The sequence below is a fragment of the Haliaeetus albicilla genome, chromosome 1 (assembly GCF_947461875.1).
Source record: "Haliaeetus albicilla chromosome 1, bHalAlb1.1, whole genome shotgun sequence".
NCBI classification, from domain to species: Eukaryota; Metazoa; Chordata; class Aves; order Accipitriformes; family Accipitridae; genus Haliaeetus; species Haliaeetus albicilla.
In genome coordinates this window covers 9,035,307-9,054,751 of record NC_091483.1, presented here as the reverse complement: position 1 = coordinate 9,054,751, position 19,445 = coordinate 9,035,307, and the positions used below count along the sequence as shown (strand labels likewise).

General features: G+C 45.7%; 1 protein-coding gene and 1 long non-coding RNA gene across 8 annotated transcripts in view; one reads left to right on the top strand and one right to left on the bottom strand.

The window, feature by feature from the left end:
• Window positions 1-970, top strand: part of USO1 (USO1 vesicle transport factor) — a 35,457-nt gene extending 34,487 nt beyond the window's left edge. For all 7 annotated transcript variants that reach the window (XM_069778779.1, XM_069778757.1, XM_069778748.1 and 4 more), the window contains one exon: window positions 529-970. In XM_069778779.1, the coding sequence (XP_069634880.1) occupies window positions 529-606 (78 nt within the window). In that variant the 3' untranslated portion in view covers window positions 607-970. The remainder of the gene's footprint in view (window positions 1-528) is intronic.
• A 1,592-nt stretch (window positions 971-2,562) lies between these two features.
• LOC138684677 (uncharacterized) overlaps window positions 2,563-19,445 on the bottom strand; it is a 37,098-nt gene continuing 20,215 nt past the window's right edge. The window contains exons 3-6 of the long non-coding RNA XR_011323919.1: window positions 17,121-17,261; window positions 5,264-5,346; window positions 4,226-4,255; window positions 2,563-4,092 (exon numbers count right to left, since the gene is read on the bottom strand). This is a non-coding gene — a long non-coding RNA (uncharacterized lncRNA). The remainder of the gene's footprint in view (window positions 4,093-4,225; window positions 4,256-5,263; window positions 5,347-17,120; window positions 17,262-19,445) is intronic.

Genomic DNA, 19,445 nt, shown 5'->3' with positions numbered 1-19,445 from the left:
GTTTTAAAGAGTGTGGTGTGCAAAGGCATTATTTGTTTTGACAAGTATTTGTAGCAAGTGTATAGTCTCTAAGTGTAGCTGAGCAATCTTTTGAGTCTGACTTTTAAATGACTCAATAGGGAGGAAGTACCCCGGAAGACATTAGCAGCTTCACTCGTGGCATTGCAAAGCACTGGACGGACACGTGTTCCTCCTCAGCCTATCTGGTGAAGAATGCGGGTTTTAGTTGATGCAGCTGTATGGGAAACTGAAGTGTGTATGAAGTTGCTTATTTGAATGTATGGGGCAGAACTGATGGTGCTGAATGGAGGCTGTTGTTCCCAGTAGTCAGCCATCCTTAGCGTAGAACTTAAACTGTGTGACATTACAAGATGACAGTTGCCTTTATTAAGTGCTATTTGATACAGCATGGTAATTTTAGGTTACCTTAAAGCTTATTTTCATTCCCTCGGTGTTTGTCTTGCCTTCAAAAGGTTGGATTAGAGTAAGGGATGATAACTGCTCACAACAGACCTTTCTTCATTTCAGGTTGAAGATGAAGATGATATTGAATCTGGAGATCAAGGGGATGAAGATGAGGATGGGGATGAAGAAGAGCAAGACTAGAATGCTTTTGCGTGTTACCATGAAAACTAGATTGCATTGGGAAAAAAAGTATTATTGGTATACAAAGCAAAACATCTGCTTATGAGAAGCAGATGGGAAAATGGCAACTGTGGGACTAGTTAAGTTACTGAAGTGTTTGAAAACCCTTCATGCTAGGTAAAGCAGACAAAAATCACTGTTTAAGTTCTACATGAGTATCCCAAATTGTACTTGTTTAGAAGTTGCTTTAGACTCTGTTTAAAGCATGGGGATGACAATGTTGCTGCCTCACTTCATTGTCATGGACAGAAGTTCTGTGCATTTGTCTATGGTTTTAACCTTCTTGAACTCTTAACATAATTAAATACAAAAGTATTTGGTTTAACATCTGTCAAATGGAGTCATTGCCCCTGCCTTCAACATGGAGCTTTAGTGTAATTTGTGGCTTCATTCAAAGAGCAGGGGTGAGTTGGAAGGGTGGGGGTGGTGGCAGTCTATGGTGGCCACGCTGCCAGCCTTGCGGGCTGGTTCTCGAGGTGTGAACGGACTTGCACAGCATCGAGTGCCTTGACACCTGATACGGCTGCATTCAGAACCTCCCGGGGGAACTGCAACGCTATGCGAATAACGTAGAAGAGGTTTCACAGAAACCTGTGCTAGAAAGGTAGCGTTTTTAAGAAGAATCTCTATGGAAAAACAAAGACCAATACACTCTTTCTAAACATCTAATGTGCTACCCAGTCAGCATAAAAATAAGTAAAAATCTTGTTGACTACTTCAGTAAGGAAATGAGAACTATTATGATTTATATAACTTATTGGTTCTTGATGAGTGAATAAAAGATAAAATTTTAAAAGAAAAAACTGAATACAGTAAATGATTTAATTTCATTTTTTGGTAATAAAAATAGGTATGTCCATTTAGTACTCATTTAATTTTCTTGTCCTGTTTTAACAAAATGTATTCTAATACACATGTAAAAATGTCTAAAACCAGTCTAGGGTGGCAGATGCAATTAATAATATACTAAGTGCTGGGGCTCTTACACAAGCGTATGGGGGTGCTGGTTCAGTTTTTGCATTTTCCAACAATATAGACTTAGGTAGCCACTTAACTGCCTTAAGATGTTTTTACTTTTTCTAAATAAAATTATTCCTTCAGCAGATGATTATTTGAGGAAGACCAGTAAAGAAAGACTTTTTGGAAGTGTTCTCATACATTAAGTGGGTGCTTAACATGAAATGCTTGGAAGGAGTAGTTTAAATAATCTCCAGTCCTGCACACCATCCTTGAGCAGATTTTTGGAATTGGGAGGGAAAAGAGCCAAGGATGAGAAGCAAGGTTAGAGTAGGAGCTGAAAGTTGCTGTGTGTGTGTGTGTGAGCTTACTTCCATACATCAATGGCTGGTTCTTACCTTCTATGTGATATGCTTTCTGCTGAACATTGCACATCAACAAAGAGCTGGGACCAAACAGCTCACAGGTGTTACCTGTCTACCTTCTCTTTTTCTATGCAAAATCTAAGAATGAGGGCAGAAGCTTGCAGGGCCCAGAAAGCTATTGGAGATGTCTTTTGCCATGTTTACATACGTAGCAAGTGTGACACATAGATTTATTGATAAGGGTACTTTGATTCTGAGGCAGTACTTGCTCTTCTTTTTCCCCTAAGGCAGGAGATACCTAAACTACAACAACTAGAAAAGCCAGCATGGAAGGCCTGAAGTGCTCTTTCTGCTTCTTCAGTGATGTGAACAAGTGCTGAAAGAATCGACAGCTTTCCTGCTTGCAAACCCTTGTCAAAAACGCATGGCATGACTTTAGCCCCCTTTAGTCACGTGGACCAGTCTCTCTTCCTAGTATGACTATATCCTCTTCTTCATATGAAACAGAATAAAGATGATAACTTGTGGCCGTTGTTCAAGTGGAAGGTGGTACAATAGCGGCAGTGACAGTTAAATGGGTTTTTGGTTTTTTTAATTTTTCAGTGCTAAGAGAGGAAGTGAAGGTTATTTGCTTTGTTAAGGGGGTGCTGGACCTCTTGTGTCAAATGTGATTGAGTGATATGTGACATTTAAAGTTAGTAGGGGATCTAATAATAATTAGTGTAACGTAATGCCCAAGCTTTCAGTGTTGGGAGTTGGTACAAAGTTGAAGGGGTATGCTACAATCCTTACAGATATTACAGTCACAAGATAGGATTTTTTTTACAAATAGCTGAAAAATTTAAGTACCGTGCTCCCTCTGTGTGCATGGATATAGGCTGGTATTTTTTATCCCTTGAAGATTCTGTCTGTGACTAGGGTTCTCCTTCAGGCACAATGCAATGGGAGTCTTTAAGCATGGTGCCTGTAATTTGTTAAAAGAAAAAAATTAATTTAAATCTGGACTTTATGGTAGGGGTTTTATAAAATGATGTAGATCATTTTAGTTGTGGTGTCCTCTAACACTCACGTTAGGTTAGACTTGCCTAAATTGAGTTTTGTCTTCACAATGTCTTCTCCAAGCCTTAACCTAAACTACTTGTGAGTGTTGGAAGCTATGTGTACCTTTAAGTGCATTTAAGCTTTAGGTAGTTCTGGTCTCATTTACTGTTGTAGTTGCTTGCTACCCTATGCTGTGTCACCTGACCAGATTTGAGGCCTGTTAACTAATCCCACTAGATTTTATTGCAGTCCGATTGAAACATACAATTAAATAAGCTGGTAGTCAGACTGCGGCTGGAGCTGTCCTGCTAGTTTCAATATCTCTTACATAAATGGTGTTGGTAAGAATCGCAGTGAGATTTTTTTACTCCAACCCAGAACCTAATGTGGTGGTTCCTAGAGGTCAGCGAGAGGTCTTTTGATGTAACCAGGGCTACAGCTGGGCTTGCTAGACATGTAACTATACCCATGGAAAGGAAGGGCATGCTCACTTTTTAAGGAGTGTATGTTTGCACTGATTCAGTCACTAGTGTTATCACCTGAAGAAATGGGAGCTCCTTTCTGTATGTCTTGGGAAAGTCAGTCTTAAAAACGCCATTTTTTATGAACCCTGTTAGAGGTGACAGCTTCAGTACCCAGATGTCCTGCGACTGTTGGCATTGCCATTTGCTGCTGTCAGCAGTACCACCCCCAAGGAATTGGTGACAGTTTGTCCTACCCTATTTAGACAAGACAGACCTACTTATTTATATTTACTTGCACCTCTTCTCCCATCATTGTCAGCTGTCCTGTGAAGCAGTGCTTTTATTTGGAAGTGTTGGATCTTTCAGTAGAGAACAAAGGTGGCAATGGAGAAGGAGTGGTGTCGGGAAGCCTCATGGCTTTGTCATGTATGGAGAGCCCGGAAAGCTGATGTGGCCTGTAGCACTGGCCCAGCGGGGAAATCTGCTGTTCCCTCCCCATGTCCCGCTGGGTGATCTGTGACCTTGCAGTCTCTTTGTCTATTCTACGCACCTTTTACATTGCCCCAGATGTTTTTACTTTATTGTCTTCTGAGTGCCTTTCTGTGACGTCTGTAAAAATGCTGTGGGCAGAAATAAACGGATACTTATGTAAGTGGTTCTTCAGTATATCATCATGCCCTAGAAGGCAAGCATGCCTCTCTAGAGTAAAGGGAAGGGGGACAGAGAAAGGAAAATAGGGGAAAATAAACGAACCTTTTCCTTACACTGATGAGATGGAATCACCTGAAAAATAAGTATTAACACAGAGTCAGTATGTGAAAGCACAAGGCACGTGATGGATGGTCTGGCCGGATCTCGATGAGGAGCCGTTAATCTAGCAACCTTACCTGGACATCGGTGTGACTCCCAAAAGGTGGTATGCCACAGCATTTTTTTCTTGCTGTTCTGTGCAGTGTTATGCTTGGGAAGTTTTTCCTTTTGGATGCAACTTCAAAATGTTTGAAGTTGCAAAAAATGAAGGAAGAGATAACTAGGTGGGGTAGGAAGTTCAGGAGACAGACAAACTGGTTACAAACAGGTTTTAAAGAAGCATGTTCAAAGTGCTTTTCTCAATTAGAAAACCTGTTTTGTTGATTATTTTATTGCACCATCCTAGTAGTATATCTTCCTGCTGGTAGTAGACGGGTCTGGATTATAACTGTATTATTGTCAAATGGGTAGCCTTTGCCCCGAACGTATTCACTTGACTGTGCATTCTTGGCTGTGTCATGAAAATCAGATTTATTCTTAATTTTTTGGAATCTTTTCTTGTCCCGTCATGATGGGGACATCATGAATGCAGGGTGCTTTTCCTCACTCTGCACAGTGTTTGGATCCTTTCCACGTAGTTTCTTTATAGTCAAAGCAAGCAACTGGTGATAGTGAGAAGGTAAATAACATCATAGATTTCTAGGTCGCTTGTTGCACATACTGACATTGATACAGATAAACAGGCCAAACAGATACCAGAAGTGAAGAGCAGAAGCAAGTAATTCTGATGACTGTATGCTAACAGTAGAATACCATAACCCACTTGGAGTCCAGAGCTGGTGCTTATGTGCCATGTCCAGACCAGGCAGCGTGGATCCCTTCATATACACCCTTTTCAGTGCAAGAGTTTTCAGTAAAGGTCCAGCGCTGCCTGGTCTGAACATGGGAAGTCTTCGTAATTTCTTTAAGACGGCTGCTACACCATTTTCGGGATCAGTTGTTTGCAAAGTATGGACTTCAGGGAAGCAAAAGCAGCCTTACCTGTGTTATACAGCCTCTGCCTGCCGCTGGTCTTCTGCGAGCTCAAACATTGCCAAACCCTCTTCATTTGTTTGAAGTTCTTCCTAGAAAATAAAATCAAAACAAAGTGTTCAGCAGCGCATACAGGCTTAAGAGATTCCCCAGCCTGTGCCGTGTTCAGGTAAGATGGGTGTGGGTGTCTGTGAAACACAGCGGCTCACTAGAGCCCTTCTGCCAGTTGTCAGTGTGGTCAGTGTTCGATGGTGGGAGTGGGACTTGATGCTGGCAAACCTGACACCTTGCGGGGTGGGTCTGGTGCCCCCATACCACCTGCAGCATAGTTCTCCCTTCCATCAAGAGGATTTTTAACCATTTTGCACTCCCCTGGCAACCTTGCTCATTGAACCGATCCATCCCATGAGCAAGGTTTGCCCTTGTCCCACAGGGTGGTTCCTCCTTCAGGCCCCAAGAGACACTGGAGGAGAACCAGGACCTTTTCTCCTGTTCCTTCTGAGTGCCCAAGTGTTTGCCAAACAGCATCTCCGCTTTAAATAAATTGCTGACTGGGTTACCCCACCCTCGTGCATTCATGAGCAAAGGGACAGGAGTTACAAATGACAATTGCCATCAAACAAGACAGAAGTCCCTGGGGTTGGCCGAGTTGTGCACTTTTCTTCTCTAGCACAACTCCATTGTGAAAAGAGAAGTGAAAGACATTTTTTATTTGCTCACTATCCCTCTCAGTTGCTATTTAGGGTGGGACTCTGTCATCCTACTTATTTCTCTCTGTTGCACCACTTGGCACATTTCTAAATCACATCTTCTACCTGGATGGCACTGTTGTGTGTGTGCATTTGCAGTCTGTATGAAACAGCCTCGCCACTGACCCTTTGCAGAAATGGGTGTTGGGAAGTGACATCTACAGCTCAAGTCCCCACCAGGCCACATGTTCTAGCTCACCTGGCATGCCGATCCCACTAAACTGATTTTTGAAAAACCACAGGCTCTCTCTGTGGAGGCAAGTGGTGAATCTATGTCACTAGATAGGTAATTGTGGCACTTACAAACTGCTCTTTGCTGGTTTTATAGCCCTGTTGTGAAGCCTGTAGGTTTTTCCATATATATCTGACTCCTTTGCTCCATGAAGCAGGCGCAGAACATGACATTTATTTGCAATGACATTTCAGAAACAGGAAATGGGTCTGGACAAGCCTGTGATCACTTCCTACCACTTATATAAGAAATCAGTAACCTTATGACACTGTTCTTCATAAAGGACATCCTACTGGGACCAAACTGTGATGCAATGGACTCGGATCCTGAGGCTGATGTGAAGGTCAGGCCAAGCCTGAAAATACCATTGGTGCATAGTGTTGCACCTTGAAGCTGAAAAATTCACTGCTGGGCAAAGAGGAGACAGTCAGTGGTCATTAACGGTTGCTTGCAGGCAGCACGTGTTTCACTAGAAGCAGTATAATAAATCACAGGGCAGACAGCCTGCTTGATTGGAGGGAGATACTAGTGCCAATCAAGAAGAGCCATCGCTCTTCAGTATGGTGCATTTACACACAGGAAGATCCTTGAGAAAGCATGTGCTCTGGGGTTACTGTTACAGAGGGGCCTCAGACCAACCCCGGTGACAGCAAGCGACAGATGAGCTCAGCACCAAGGAAAATGAATTAGCCATCGTCAGTGAGACCTGAGGTGCAGGACAACTGAGACCCCCCCCCCAGCCAGCCACGTCAGCAGACACAGCCGTTGCAGCCAGATCCATATCTCCTTACTGACCCAGGGTGTTGAGGCTACGTGACGGACTGGGTGAGAGAGGTGCTTCCCAGCTCACAAGGCTGACACTAAGCACACAGGTCACAAAATCAGACCCAAACTACGGGAATGAACCATTTCTGACTCTTCTATTGCTGTGTCTCCATTTAGGCAAGGGAAGAACAGTCTGACTTCTATGCCAGTCCCTGGCTGTGCCTGGAAGTGTCACCAAGAAAATCAACAGGGCAGTATGGAGATGTGTTCTGCCCGCATCTAATACAGTCAGCACGGAGGACTACGCCCCACATCCTGAGAGCGAGAAGGCTCTCATCTAAGTTTCACCACCAACGAGGGGTTCCCAGAGCTTCCTTGATGGCTGCTGAGTTGTCTGGTGCAGCCAAGGCTCTTGGCAGGGCAGGGATTTCTAAACACCCTGTCTTACACCAAGGAGCCATGTGGTAAGCCCGAGGAAGGCAAGTTCTGCATCCACAATACAAAACCAGCTTGCTCTTCAGCTTCTTGGCTCTCCATCTGGGCCAAGTTGGGGCCAAAAACAGAGCTGGTACCTACGCACTTCTCAGTTGTGCTGGCCCCTGCTTTCCAACAGAGCAGGAGCCAACTTGCGGAAGCACACAAGTCTAAGGAGAAGCTTTGCTGGCACTTGCATGATTCTAAATTTGCTTCTGGAACTCCCAATCACCTGCTCCTCCCCCTGCAGACAGATTTGTTGCCTGTATCTTAACATATTTCCAGGGATGTTACCTGAAAGACCTTTCTTATTCATGCTGTATTATCTGACTTACCCCAAGTTTTAGCCTGTCCCCTCTATTCATACCTCCTCTTTCAGAATAAAGTGCAGAGTGGAACAAAGGGTCTGCATAGCTGCTATTTGCAACTTAAGACACGAAATAGGTGTGAAATGGTAGGATCTCTGCCGCCTCGGTGGAGGAAAGGCCAGGTTGCCGCATGCTCACAACTCTAACTCTACAGGCTCCCTCTGTGGTGTGTACTTACACCACTAAATCTGTCAGGGATGTGGACATTTCACTGGGTAAAGAGCTTAGCTCCCAGATACACATACGGTCCTAAGGCAAAGGAGAAATGGGGCTTCCCCACTGACTAGGGGAATCCTGAGGCATGTACTAGTTTAAGCTATCAGTAAAAGCCTTCCTGCACCTCATTTGGTGACAGATTCTTGCTGCTGAATGCTCACAATGAGATTCAGTCTAAACTGAGACCAAAGTACAGCCAAATGTTGTCTTCATGTCATCTCCCAGGACACAAGCAAGTTAGGTGATGACAGCACAAAGTCACAAGCTGTGTCTCCACCTGCTCTCCTGGGGGACTCCTGACTCTCATGCACATGCTTTCGGCCCCAAAAATGATGATGCAAGGGACAGCGGATTTGCTGCAGGCTGCATTCCTCTCCTGGTGGCTCGGGAGGGCGTGTGTGTGGCTGGGAGGGAGAAAGCTGCCGAGGTAATTAGTTAGACCTTGTTTATCCTTAGGCATGTCTCGCTAGCCATCTGGGCCTACCACAGTGATCCTGGGGAACGCTTTGCTACCAGGCGTCCTGCCGCTCACCAAGCTCCAGCGTGGCCACCAGAGGTCACGGTGTTCACATGCACGGCACGGAAACCCAGCCAAAGCAGCCCTGAGCTGCCGGCTGGAAATCCAAGCGTGGTATCCCACGGAGGTTACACGAGTGGAAGGGTTGCCAAGTTAGCTAGACGGTTGCTCTGGGTTTTAAACAGAGCTGTAGGGCAAACAGCTATCATGTAACTTCCTCTCCTCCTACTACCTAAAGTCTAGTAATTCTCAACCTAAAATAGTTTTAGCAGCCGGCACAGTTTGAGGGCGCAAGTTTATCTGAAACGAGAGCTTGTAATCGAACTTGGGTTTGGGCTTTAGCTGCAGAGAGCGCGTTGCCCTCCTGAGACAGAGCAGCCAGTGGGGCCGTCCCGCACAGCGGCGTGGGCTGGGCTTCCCGTAGCCGGGATCAGGTTCTGCGGCAAGAGCTGTGCCGGCTCCGGGGACACACGTGGGGAGCCTGCACCTGCAGGAAGGCCTGTATCCTCTGAAATCCTGGGTTTTCTGTTGTGCACTTGTTAAGCAGCAAACAAGGCCCTTCTGTGGAATTCCCCAGTAAAGATGGACAAGCCTGGCGGTTTCAAGGTGGTCGGTCCCCTTGTCCCTGCTCCTTAAGCAGAACAGAAAGAAACCTGTTTATGCTCCAGCTGTCAGGCTGAAGCCAGTGCCATGTCGACTTGGGTTTAACCTTCCAGACTCACATTCAGCAACACCTGAAGGCCTGTCTTTCGCACTCCTCGATGGAGAAGCAACTGTCTAAGAAGGAGAGTGCTGGACTGAGTTAAAAGACCTGTTTTGCCTCTGATCCACTGTGTGACCTCTGTAGATGAGCAGCTTGATTTGCCTCAACCTCCACGCAAGTTCCTTTCCTGGGCTTTTGCAAACTTCAGTGATGCATGTTGTGCTGTATGTGGATATGGAGCCAACATCTCTGGCTGTGGGGCTCCTGGGAAATGCTAGTGAGAAGGCAGGCACAGCTAGCTCCCAGGCTGAGGACAAGCTCAGGGGTTGTGCTGCTCTCCCATCATCTCCCCTCCCCTCTCACTGGCTCATTTTTGTTAAATTGCTGCTCCTGAGTTCACTGCAAGGTGACTAGAGGGCTGCTTGTTTACTTACGTCTCAGTAAATGAAGTAGTTAGTAAAAAATCACCCAGGTTGAATGAAAAGCTTTATCTGACCGGAAATACCAGCATGCTTGAGATCACACAGGGTGTGAGTGGCAGGTGAAAGTGTTTGAGATACCTTGTTAAAGGTTTCTGAGCTGTTTTAAAGCAAAAAAATGGCAAAAAAAAATCTGGCAATAAAACCAATGCTAACTTGTCCACATTTTTCAGTGCAAAATGTGTCAATGTCTCTCTCTGCTCACACAAACACTAGGAACCAGAATGGACTGCCTGAAAGGTTTAAATGCAGGAAGTCATTTATTTGTTGGGAGGGTTGTTTTTCGGTTTCTTTTCGGGGGAGCTGTTTTTCCAAACATCTGTTGGTGGGAAAAACATTCTCCCAGGTGGCTAGAGAAGAGAGCATCTGTTAGAATGCCTGGTAAATGAGCAAAGGGCTTCTCTGTCCTGTCATGGCCACGAGTGAGTACAGGAATATGGGAGGCTGCCAAGGGTCTGATTTACCAGAGCTGCCTGTGGTAGGAAGCAGTCGGTTTTGGCCCAGAGCAGCAAGCAAAGACAGCAGGTATGGCACCCCAAGGCGACAGCAGCAAGATGCTCTCCATGCAGTTTAGTTCTCCCCTACTCCCTGCAGCGTAGCCACCCCAGAGGGTGCACAGCGAACGCGCACAGGGGCTGGTGCTGTGGCTGGTGCAGCAGAGGCGAGGACAGAGTAGGCTCTAACAGAATACTTGTAAGGGTAACTTACTGCTCCCTTCACAGCAGAAATGGACGAGGCTGTGTCAGCCCGCCCAGAGGTACAGGCACATGCCAAAGGTAGAGTAGAAACATGCCGGACTCACTCATCACTCCAGGAAATCCGCTTGGATAAGAACAAACTTTCTCTATTATTTTTTCAAAATCTCTCAGACACCTACACTCAACTTTTTGTCATAAGCTGTCTGGAGCTGATTTTATCTTGCACGCTATGCACTTGAATGGGAAGGAAGGGGGTGATGGATGGGCAACTGATACAAAGCTTCCACTCTGAGCAACCTCAGCTGCAGGTAGCTGATTACTCACTCTTCTTCCTGGCAGGGCCCACTCTACATCTACCTGCTTTTCAAAGTATTTCTAAACATTTGCGTAGCTGCAGGCCACAGGACCGGCTGCCGTGCCAGAACTAATGGGGCTTGGGCTGAGGTCTGAGGGGCTTGAATCGCTGGGAGTTTTGCTACCTTCTGGGCAGCCTGAGCAGGTCTGCCTTCCTCCTGCAACCGCTACGGACCGAGAGCAACTGCTGCTTCTCTCCCCCATTTTTGCGCTCTGTTGTACCAGAAGAATAACAAGTACTTTTCATCTAGAGGCTAGAAGCTTTCAGCAGGGAGATTATACCTTTGTTCCCAACAATACTTTCAACACCTTATTCTTAATCCAAGACCAGACCTAGAGGCATCTTTTCTCTGCGATTTCCAGCCCATGTGGCTGCCTAGTTCCCACACATGTGAGTGCACGTCCGAAGAGGAATGGGGTAAACGAGGCCCCTCAGGACTGTTGTTCTCAGTTCTTGGCAGATCATGCTTTGCCCTGGTCACCTGTGTGTTGCGTTGGTGGTGTTTCCACCACAACCGCTGTAGCTGGATACAGTATAGACATCTGTTTGTTTGGCTTGCTTTTAAAATAAAGCCGGGATGCTGAAGAGTGACATACCACTGATGCTACCATGTGCCACCCCTCAGCCTGACCCTCCTGTGCCGTGCGCTGCCGAAGCCAGCATACATCAGCTACGGCCACATGCCACCACTGCGCTGTTGTGGCAGCGAGGTCCCATTTCTGCAGGTTGTCCTGCCTGTGCCGGCCGACCGAGTGGGCTCAAAGATGTGGCTGTGCCACTGCGCGTGTGGCCTTGCTTCTTGCCTCTGTGCAGCCTCGAGGACTCTGCACTACTGCTCCCTGAATGACGGCTGCTACCGAGCGGTCCTGCCAGCCGTGCTATGTTTTTCTGGCTACGGCTGAGTCAGCGGCCTTGAAGGGCTATCCCAACGACAAGAAGTGTCACAATTTGCACTTGTATATTGTGTGCTTTGCAAGTCCACAGAAGCAGCTGGACTTAGACCAGCTATGTCAGACAAATGACAACTTCAAAAAAATGCCATTTATCCAAAGCCATGCTCTAGATCTGCACTCCTAGGCTGGTTGCATCATCCGTACAAATCACTGACTTGGCCATCTAAAGACGAGTGCTCCTCCTATGCACACAGAGAGCGTGCGAGTGTCTGAGCTGGGCCCAACGCTGTGGGGGAAGTGCTCTGATGTGATTACTGTGGGACTTGAGACAATTTCCTGGTGAAGTTTCACATATGCTTGAGTCACGTCTGCCCTTTGCTCTGGAAATCTCCTGCTCTGACCTCAGCAGACAGCAGAAAAGACAAAGTGAGAAATTCCCCTGCCATTTCTGCTTTTATCCTTGAAGTGTAGCTTTTACAACGGGGCTGGCTATACGGTATTTTTCTTCAGCCTTCAACTCCTGTTTGAGTGTTCCTGGTGACGCTCCCAGCTCCTCATCAGAGGTTTGTGCCGACTTCTGATTGAGCAGATAACGTGACTGTTATTCTTTCTTCCCTGTTGCTTCACGGTATGCAACAGGACATTAGTCAAAACAGTTGCTTCCAGGTACCTGCTGTTTCAGGAATGACCTATCTACCAATATCTATTACTTGCAGATTTGCTGCTGTATTTACCTGAAGAATCTCCCAAATGAAATCTCAGGGCAACAGGATTGATGATGTAGCACATCTTTCCATCTCTGAGAAGATGACAGGACTGAGAGCAGCTGTAAGTCAACATGAGAACAGGAACTGCACAAAGGATCCCTGCTTTCTGCCAAAGCCACTCCTTACATTGAGTCCTCTCTGCCAGCAGGGGAAAGCAGTACCCCTTTCCTTGGAGGATGCTGGCAAAGATGTGCTTCTAAGTGCTCGTTTTGCCCGGCATTCAGCAACGTGCACGAGCTGACTGAAGCTCTGGGGCCTGCCTCAGCTGTCTGCTGACATATAGTGCCTGTGACCCATACCTGCCAGAGGCTGTGGTGCTGCCGGGAAGGAATAAGCAAGCTCAGAGGGAAGAGTGCTCTTGCAGCATGAAGCCCATGCTGTTTCTCCCTGCATCTCTGTGGTTTTCCAGGCAGATTTCCAGGTCTCTGTGTATGTCTTGCATCCGCCTAGGCCCCAAAGAAACACCTGAGTCCTAGACTCCTCAGGAAAGAATCAGAGGGAAGGAAATCCCCGTTTCAAATGGCCTCTCTCTTAAAAGGTCTCAAACCATGCATGTGCCACATGTATGCTTTCCATAGCGGCCCCTTATGTCCAGTTCCCTCGGATGCAGGTAAGCACAGAGCAAAACAGTTTCAACCCTTCATCTCTCTGTTCTTTGTCAAAAGAACAAGAGAGAACAAGAGACAGAGGATTGCTGGTGTGATGGAAAAGCCACCCTAAAGGGGAGAGAAATGGGGACCACCTTGCAGTTGTGGCCTGAAGACAATGTCATTCGCTTGGCCTGTGCATGGCCCCTTACTGCCCAGCCCTTCCAATACCAATACAGACAAGAGGAGAACACAAGAGGTCCTGCCTGCTCAGTGTTTTCTGGATCAAAGCAGAAGGCAAATTAGGGAGGAAAGAGCCGGCCCCATGCAAACTGGGTTCTTGTTACATCTCGGAAGACAGTCAGCATGTCGGAGCAACGGGCAGCAGCCAGTGCCTGAGCGTGCCTGGCAGAAGACCAAGCGGGCAAAGACAAGCTCTGTCTACTAAGTAAACGGCGAGCAATCTCCTGTGAGATCTTGGCAGCGGGAGGTATTCTGTAAAAATCACAGCTTCCGCTGTGGTGTTTGTTTTGTGTGGAGCTCGGTTTTGTCCCATCGCCATCGGCAGCGGGGAGCTGCTCAGTTTGTGTGAACAAAGGCACTCGGGAACCCCTGGCTGCTCGGACAGATCCCAGCCCTCCCGCTGCCTTTTCATGAGCCGAGCATGTACAGCCACCCAGACATCCTTCACACACCACGCAGACCTCAGTGCCAAGAGCTGGTCTTTGACTCAACTGTGCTCCCACTGCCCCAGCCCTAAAAGATGGAGGACTTCTTTAGAAACTTCCAGCCACTGCAGAATAAAGACTTACAGGTAATACGGCTTCATACTGACATCCTGCACACCCCGTGCTGAAAGAAGAGTATAAATTAAGAGTACAAGAACCAGTTTTGCCCTCCTATATCATGGCTTTTGTTTTCCTCAAAGCACTAAGACTCCTGGGAGTCGCAGACCTGACAGCTCTAAAGACGTGATGGCATACAGGGCAACTGCAGCTCTGGTGTGCTTCTGGTCTGTGGGGATTTCTGGCATCATGATGAATACCTTCATTGTATCTGGGCTGTGCTCTGCTGTGGGGAGGGCTGTTAACACTGAAATGCCAGAACCTTAGAGTCATACCTGGTATCAGTGAGGAAACTGGAATGAACATATATTTTCCCAAACCTGACTTCACAGTTTTCCAAAAAGCAACAAAACCAATTACAAATATATTATAATATATATGTATGTGTGTATACATATATACACACGCTTGCTCATCCTGCTGAAAAGCCACAGGTTAGCCAAAGCAAGGCTGCTCTAGATTTAGCAAAAGCAGATCAGATGTGACAGCTTTGACTTATGTATCTAGGATGCTGTCGGCTAATGCTTTCCAGTTCCTCTCCATGCTACTAGAAAATTCATTACAAGAGGGGCCTCGGAGAAACATTTTGTTATCATTATTATCACATGAAGTTTTGATACAGGACTGAAATGTGTCCTGGGGATGGATTTATGGCATGTGATGGAAACACTGCATCTCAGAGATGGATTTTGCATGAGTATGGATACACACATCCATGACTGTACCTTTAAACTGCCTGGGACTCTAATTAAAATTTATTGCAATGGCTGCAGGTCAAATGAAATACCTCCAAGTGCCTCAAAGATCCTTCCATGCTAAGATCTTAGCTGGCATTAGCAGGGTTAGGGGATACCTCCCTGTCATCTCAGAAACTCTGTACTGATGCGGGGGCTGCTCTTCAGTACCTATCTGGAAAGATACTGCAGCGCTGGGGTTAACTGCACCCAGGACATCCCCAGGGGACGAGTATGTCCGGGCCACAGCAAAACCCACAGCTTCTGATGAAAAGTTCCCATTGACCTGAGAAGCCTGTGCCTCAATATTTGTCAAAATCGTGAAGATCTTTACTGTGGCGTGAAACTTGAAAAGAAACTACGGTAAGAATATATTTAAATACTACCACTGGATGCATTAACATTGTTTTAATCTGGTGGATTATTTATAAACTCAGAGAAATACACTTTCAGGAAACAAGGATTATAGATTAGATTTGGCAAATACCTTTGGCCGAGTCAAGTACTAGGAGGGGGTGACATTTTTCATTTTCCTTTCATTTTGTTTTCCTATCATTTCATTTCTTTTTAAGGAAACCCTTTGGATTTTTTTCCTTTTTAAATGTGTTCATGGTGAAAATAACTAGGATTAGATGCTGAAAAAAGGAGATGTTTTGGTCAGCACCAAGCAAAGTTTTTATGAGTCTTCCTTTCACTTTGTTGAAAACATGCTTTCAGGTTGATGCAAAAGATAGTATTTTCTTTGATTCTTTTTGGTTCCTCCTTAACAAAAATGCCCCTCAACCTAGCTTTTTAAATGCATCTACTCACAGCAGATATATTTTAAATATATCCATTCACAGCCTGTGAGGTTGTGAAGCAGAAACTGAAAAAGAAAAGCAGCATTTCTAAGTTGATGCAGCTCCACCAGACCACAAGGCGCAAATGCTGCTCAACCCAAAGTGGACCGAGATGAAGTGCCCATTCTGCTTAGTGAAGCAGATGGTTGCATCTGAAAGCCAGCGAGTTTCTGTGGCGTGCTTGCTCCAGAGAGAAGGCTGCTGTAGCTGATCTCGTTAATCTTGTATGATTTGGAGTTGGGTAAAAAGAGGGTTAAGCTGGCTCCCTATTAATTCAGAATACACATTGACTACAGGTACTCATAAATACTGGCAGCTCACAGGTGTTTAGGAAAATGGAAGATTTTGGTTCCTCCATTGTGCTCAGGAAAAGCCTTCCTAGTGTGCCACTGATCCAGCCTCACTTGAGGCAGCTTCATGCGTAGACTAGGAATATTTCATGAGTTTTACTTTCTATTTAGGAGGGCGGAGGGTGCTTTTCAGAGTCCGCAGAAAGAATGCAAGGCTTTGCATAGCCCATTGGCAAATGAACAAAGATAGCTTGGAAGCTATGCTCCTGCATTGCTCCCTTTCTTTCTATCTATTTGGTTTCCATTTCTATACTATCAAGGTAATTTTCAGCGAAACAAAACTGAGCAAGCCCTCTGAGTCACAGCAGACAGAAGAAGAAGGCACAGACTCAGCTGCCAGGACGAATTCTGCCAGTTGCAGAAGTCAGGACTCACTCCCCCAGTCGTAAAATTAAAAATGAGTTAAACATCCAGCAGGTGTTAATAGAAGGCACGAACCACCTGGCAAACCACAAGCCTTGGAAGAGGTACAAACTAAACGGAGACAGGAAATCCCCCACCCAGCCAGGACCTGGAAGTTGTCTACACCTGAAGGAGAAGTAACTGGGATGGTTTACTTTAGGTCAATTATTTGCAATCGACTGAATATTAGTGACATTCATTCCCTTAGTTCTACAGTAATGTTATCAAATGAGTGAAAAATCAGCCCTTGCTATCTCCCTTGACCAGTTTCCTCTAACGGGTAGGTTCTCTCCTCTCTGAAGACCTGATCCTGATCTCCTTAAGTCAATGGCACTTCATCATGATGCAGGTGTCAAAAGGAGCACTTCTGCCAGCCAATATCTCTCTATACAGCTGTGTCACAGTCTTGGGGCATTCAGGGCTGACTGACAGATAAGGAAAGGGAATTACGTCCATGAGCTGCAAGGAAGGCTAAATTTCTATTGTAGAACTGGGCTGTGATGTTTCAAGGATTGCTGCTTAAATAAAATGTCTTTGGTCCCATCTTTACTATTCCTTCACAGAGATCCAAAAGCTGACAAAGATTACAGGGCAACAGATAGAGGTGCATATTTGACGGATAAGGCAAAACAGTCGTAAACATGGCCAATACTCACAAGGAGGAAGCTAGCTGGGACAACAGTCCCATACTTTTCTGTCTGGCATCCCATTTCACCTAGCCTGATCTTCGCTAGAGTTACACATCTTTTCTGAAATCCACCCACTCTTACTAGTAGAAAGTTTTTTGTTTCCTTATTCACACACCTCCCCTGCCCCAGCATGCCCTTGTTGGTTCAGACTGGCTCCAGCTAACTTTATGCACATTTATCTTGCAGAAACAATCAATCACTTACATTTTCTGGTTTATGAACGTTCTCCCATCTGGCACCTGGCTCCATTACGGTTTGTTGTACTGCGTGACGTCCCTCTCCTCCTGGAGACTTTGCTATGGCTCCCAGCTCTGTGCATCAGCGCCAACAGCCATGGGTTAGGCCCTGAAACAGAATGAGGAAGGACTGTGTCTCTACAATGGCCAGTTACTCCTTTTGATGTCCAGATACGCTTTTGTTGGGAAATAGGAACTCATTTTAACTGTCTGCTGACAAAGATGGACTGGGCTGGGTGAATTTTGGAGTTCTCTGGCTAGTGCTACAGACAGGACATAAAACCGATCAGAGAGACACCAAGCGTACACACTTTCACATGTCATTTTTTCGGCACAGAAAACTACTCACTATGAATAAAGGGGAAAGAGTAACTCAAAGCTTCTGGAGACAGAGGCTGAGGTGGTGACGAGCTGTGTTCCTACAAGAGGTATGAGCTTGGTCTTGTTATCTAGTTCTCAGTGTACCAAGGCAGCATATTTGCATTGCAAAGTGTTCCTCATATATCAATGGGTCTATGCAAGGCAATTAGTAAGTATTTTAAAGCTTTCCAAATAAACTTCAAAGCAGGAGCACTTCCTGTTGGTGGGGAAGTGCTGGCTAGGGGTGGGAGCTCTGAATGCCACCTGCTAATCACTTCCTTCCTGTCGTCAAAGGTAAAGAAATTGCACCTCTATAGGTGAGATGCCTTGTGTCAGTTATAACATCCAATTTGCCTTCTTTCTGGGACTACGGATATTTAAAATGCTCCCTTATTCTCCCAGTGAAATTCACTCCTGGCTCAGGACGCCATCGTGTTTCTCTGCTGCCTTCTGACACCACCCCCAGAAACTTGGGTGCCTGATGGGCTTTGGAAAATGATCAAGGCATGCAGCAGAGGCAGAAAGCTTGGCTCTTTGGTAGCCTGAGAAAGCTGTGGTGCTTCTCAAGGCAGAGCAGCAATTAGATGAAATGAAAGGCAGTCATTATGTGAAGATGCTCATGGGTTACCTGGCCTGCCTTACACATACCTACAGTATCTCCCATAGTCAAGTGTCAGATTGCAGGGCACATCTTAGTTTAACTGTAGACCCAGCATAATTACAGAAACATGTATCTTTTGGAAACATAATTGACCCTTTGGAACTGACACACCATGAAGATGAAATTAAGAAAAGCAACAACACATTGCAAATATTTGGGCAATTTCCTCTTGGCACATAATTGCTTGTTTTGTGACCTAAAACCCAGTATTCCTTACAGTCCTTCACGAGGGTACAGGTTACTTAAACTATTTATAGATGCTTTGATCCTTTCTGCAATTGAGGCGGTGATACACAGATCAACCAAATGTGACATAATTCTTGATGCTGCCGTCTTGAGCTATGCCTCATATGACCTACCAACTCCTCATAGTTGCTGTGGGCACACTTTATCAGCTCCATCTATTGCAGACTTTGAAGAGGTCCCTCCCTAGCACAGAGGATGCTTGAGAAACGGAGGATACCAGGCATGCTATGTTGTGTCATCGGCCCTTGATGAGGGGGTGAGGGAAGTCCGTCTTGGCAGTACTTTTCCACTCGCTTTCCTACCAGGGAGCTGGTAACCAGGCTGTTACGACATGTATGAGCTTTAGCGAGTGAGGCTGATCCTTGCAGAGCCAGAGGTCAGATTTGGCTTGGAATACCTCAGCAGTATGGCGATGCTAACGCAAAGAAGTGAGTTATTTTCAGGTATGAGAGATCTCAGGTGTTCCTTCCTTCCAGAAAGCACCTGCAGTTGAATTGGCATGGACCTAGATAATACATATTCAATGATTTGTGTTAGTAACCTACTGGAGATGTCTGAAAAACATGAGCATTAATTAAAGTCTCTGGAGCCTCTTTTCATTCAGCAGTGACTTTCTAGCATCTCCCGTGCTCAGACAGGAGCAAAACTCCAGAGCTGGCAATTTCCCACAGAACAGGAATCCTAAATAACACGAACTTTCTGTTTTGACAATGCAATTGCTTTGTTGCCATAACATTAGTATGTTTCATTTTGACAACTGTGAAAATATTTGTCTGTCAAAAGGTAGGAATGATATATTGCATTTAAGATCCAGGACAGTATTAAACATAACTGTGAAAAGCAAATTGTAAAACAAAGAAATTCATGAAAATTACAGTCTTTGGAGGTAGGATAAGGGAAGGGGAGCAGTCCCTATGAAAAGGAAACCTGACAAAAAGAAAGAGCAAGAACACCCCACACAAGAGAGCGGTTGGGAAGCCAAGAGGCTGGCTGACAAGCAGATACATCTGTCCTGGTCACCACTGG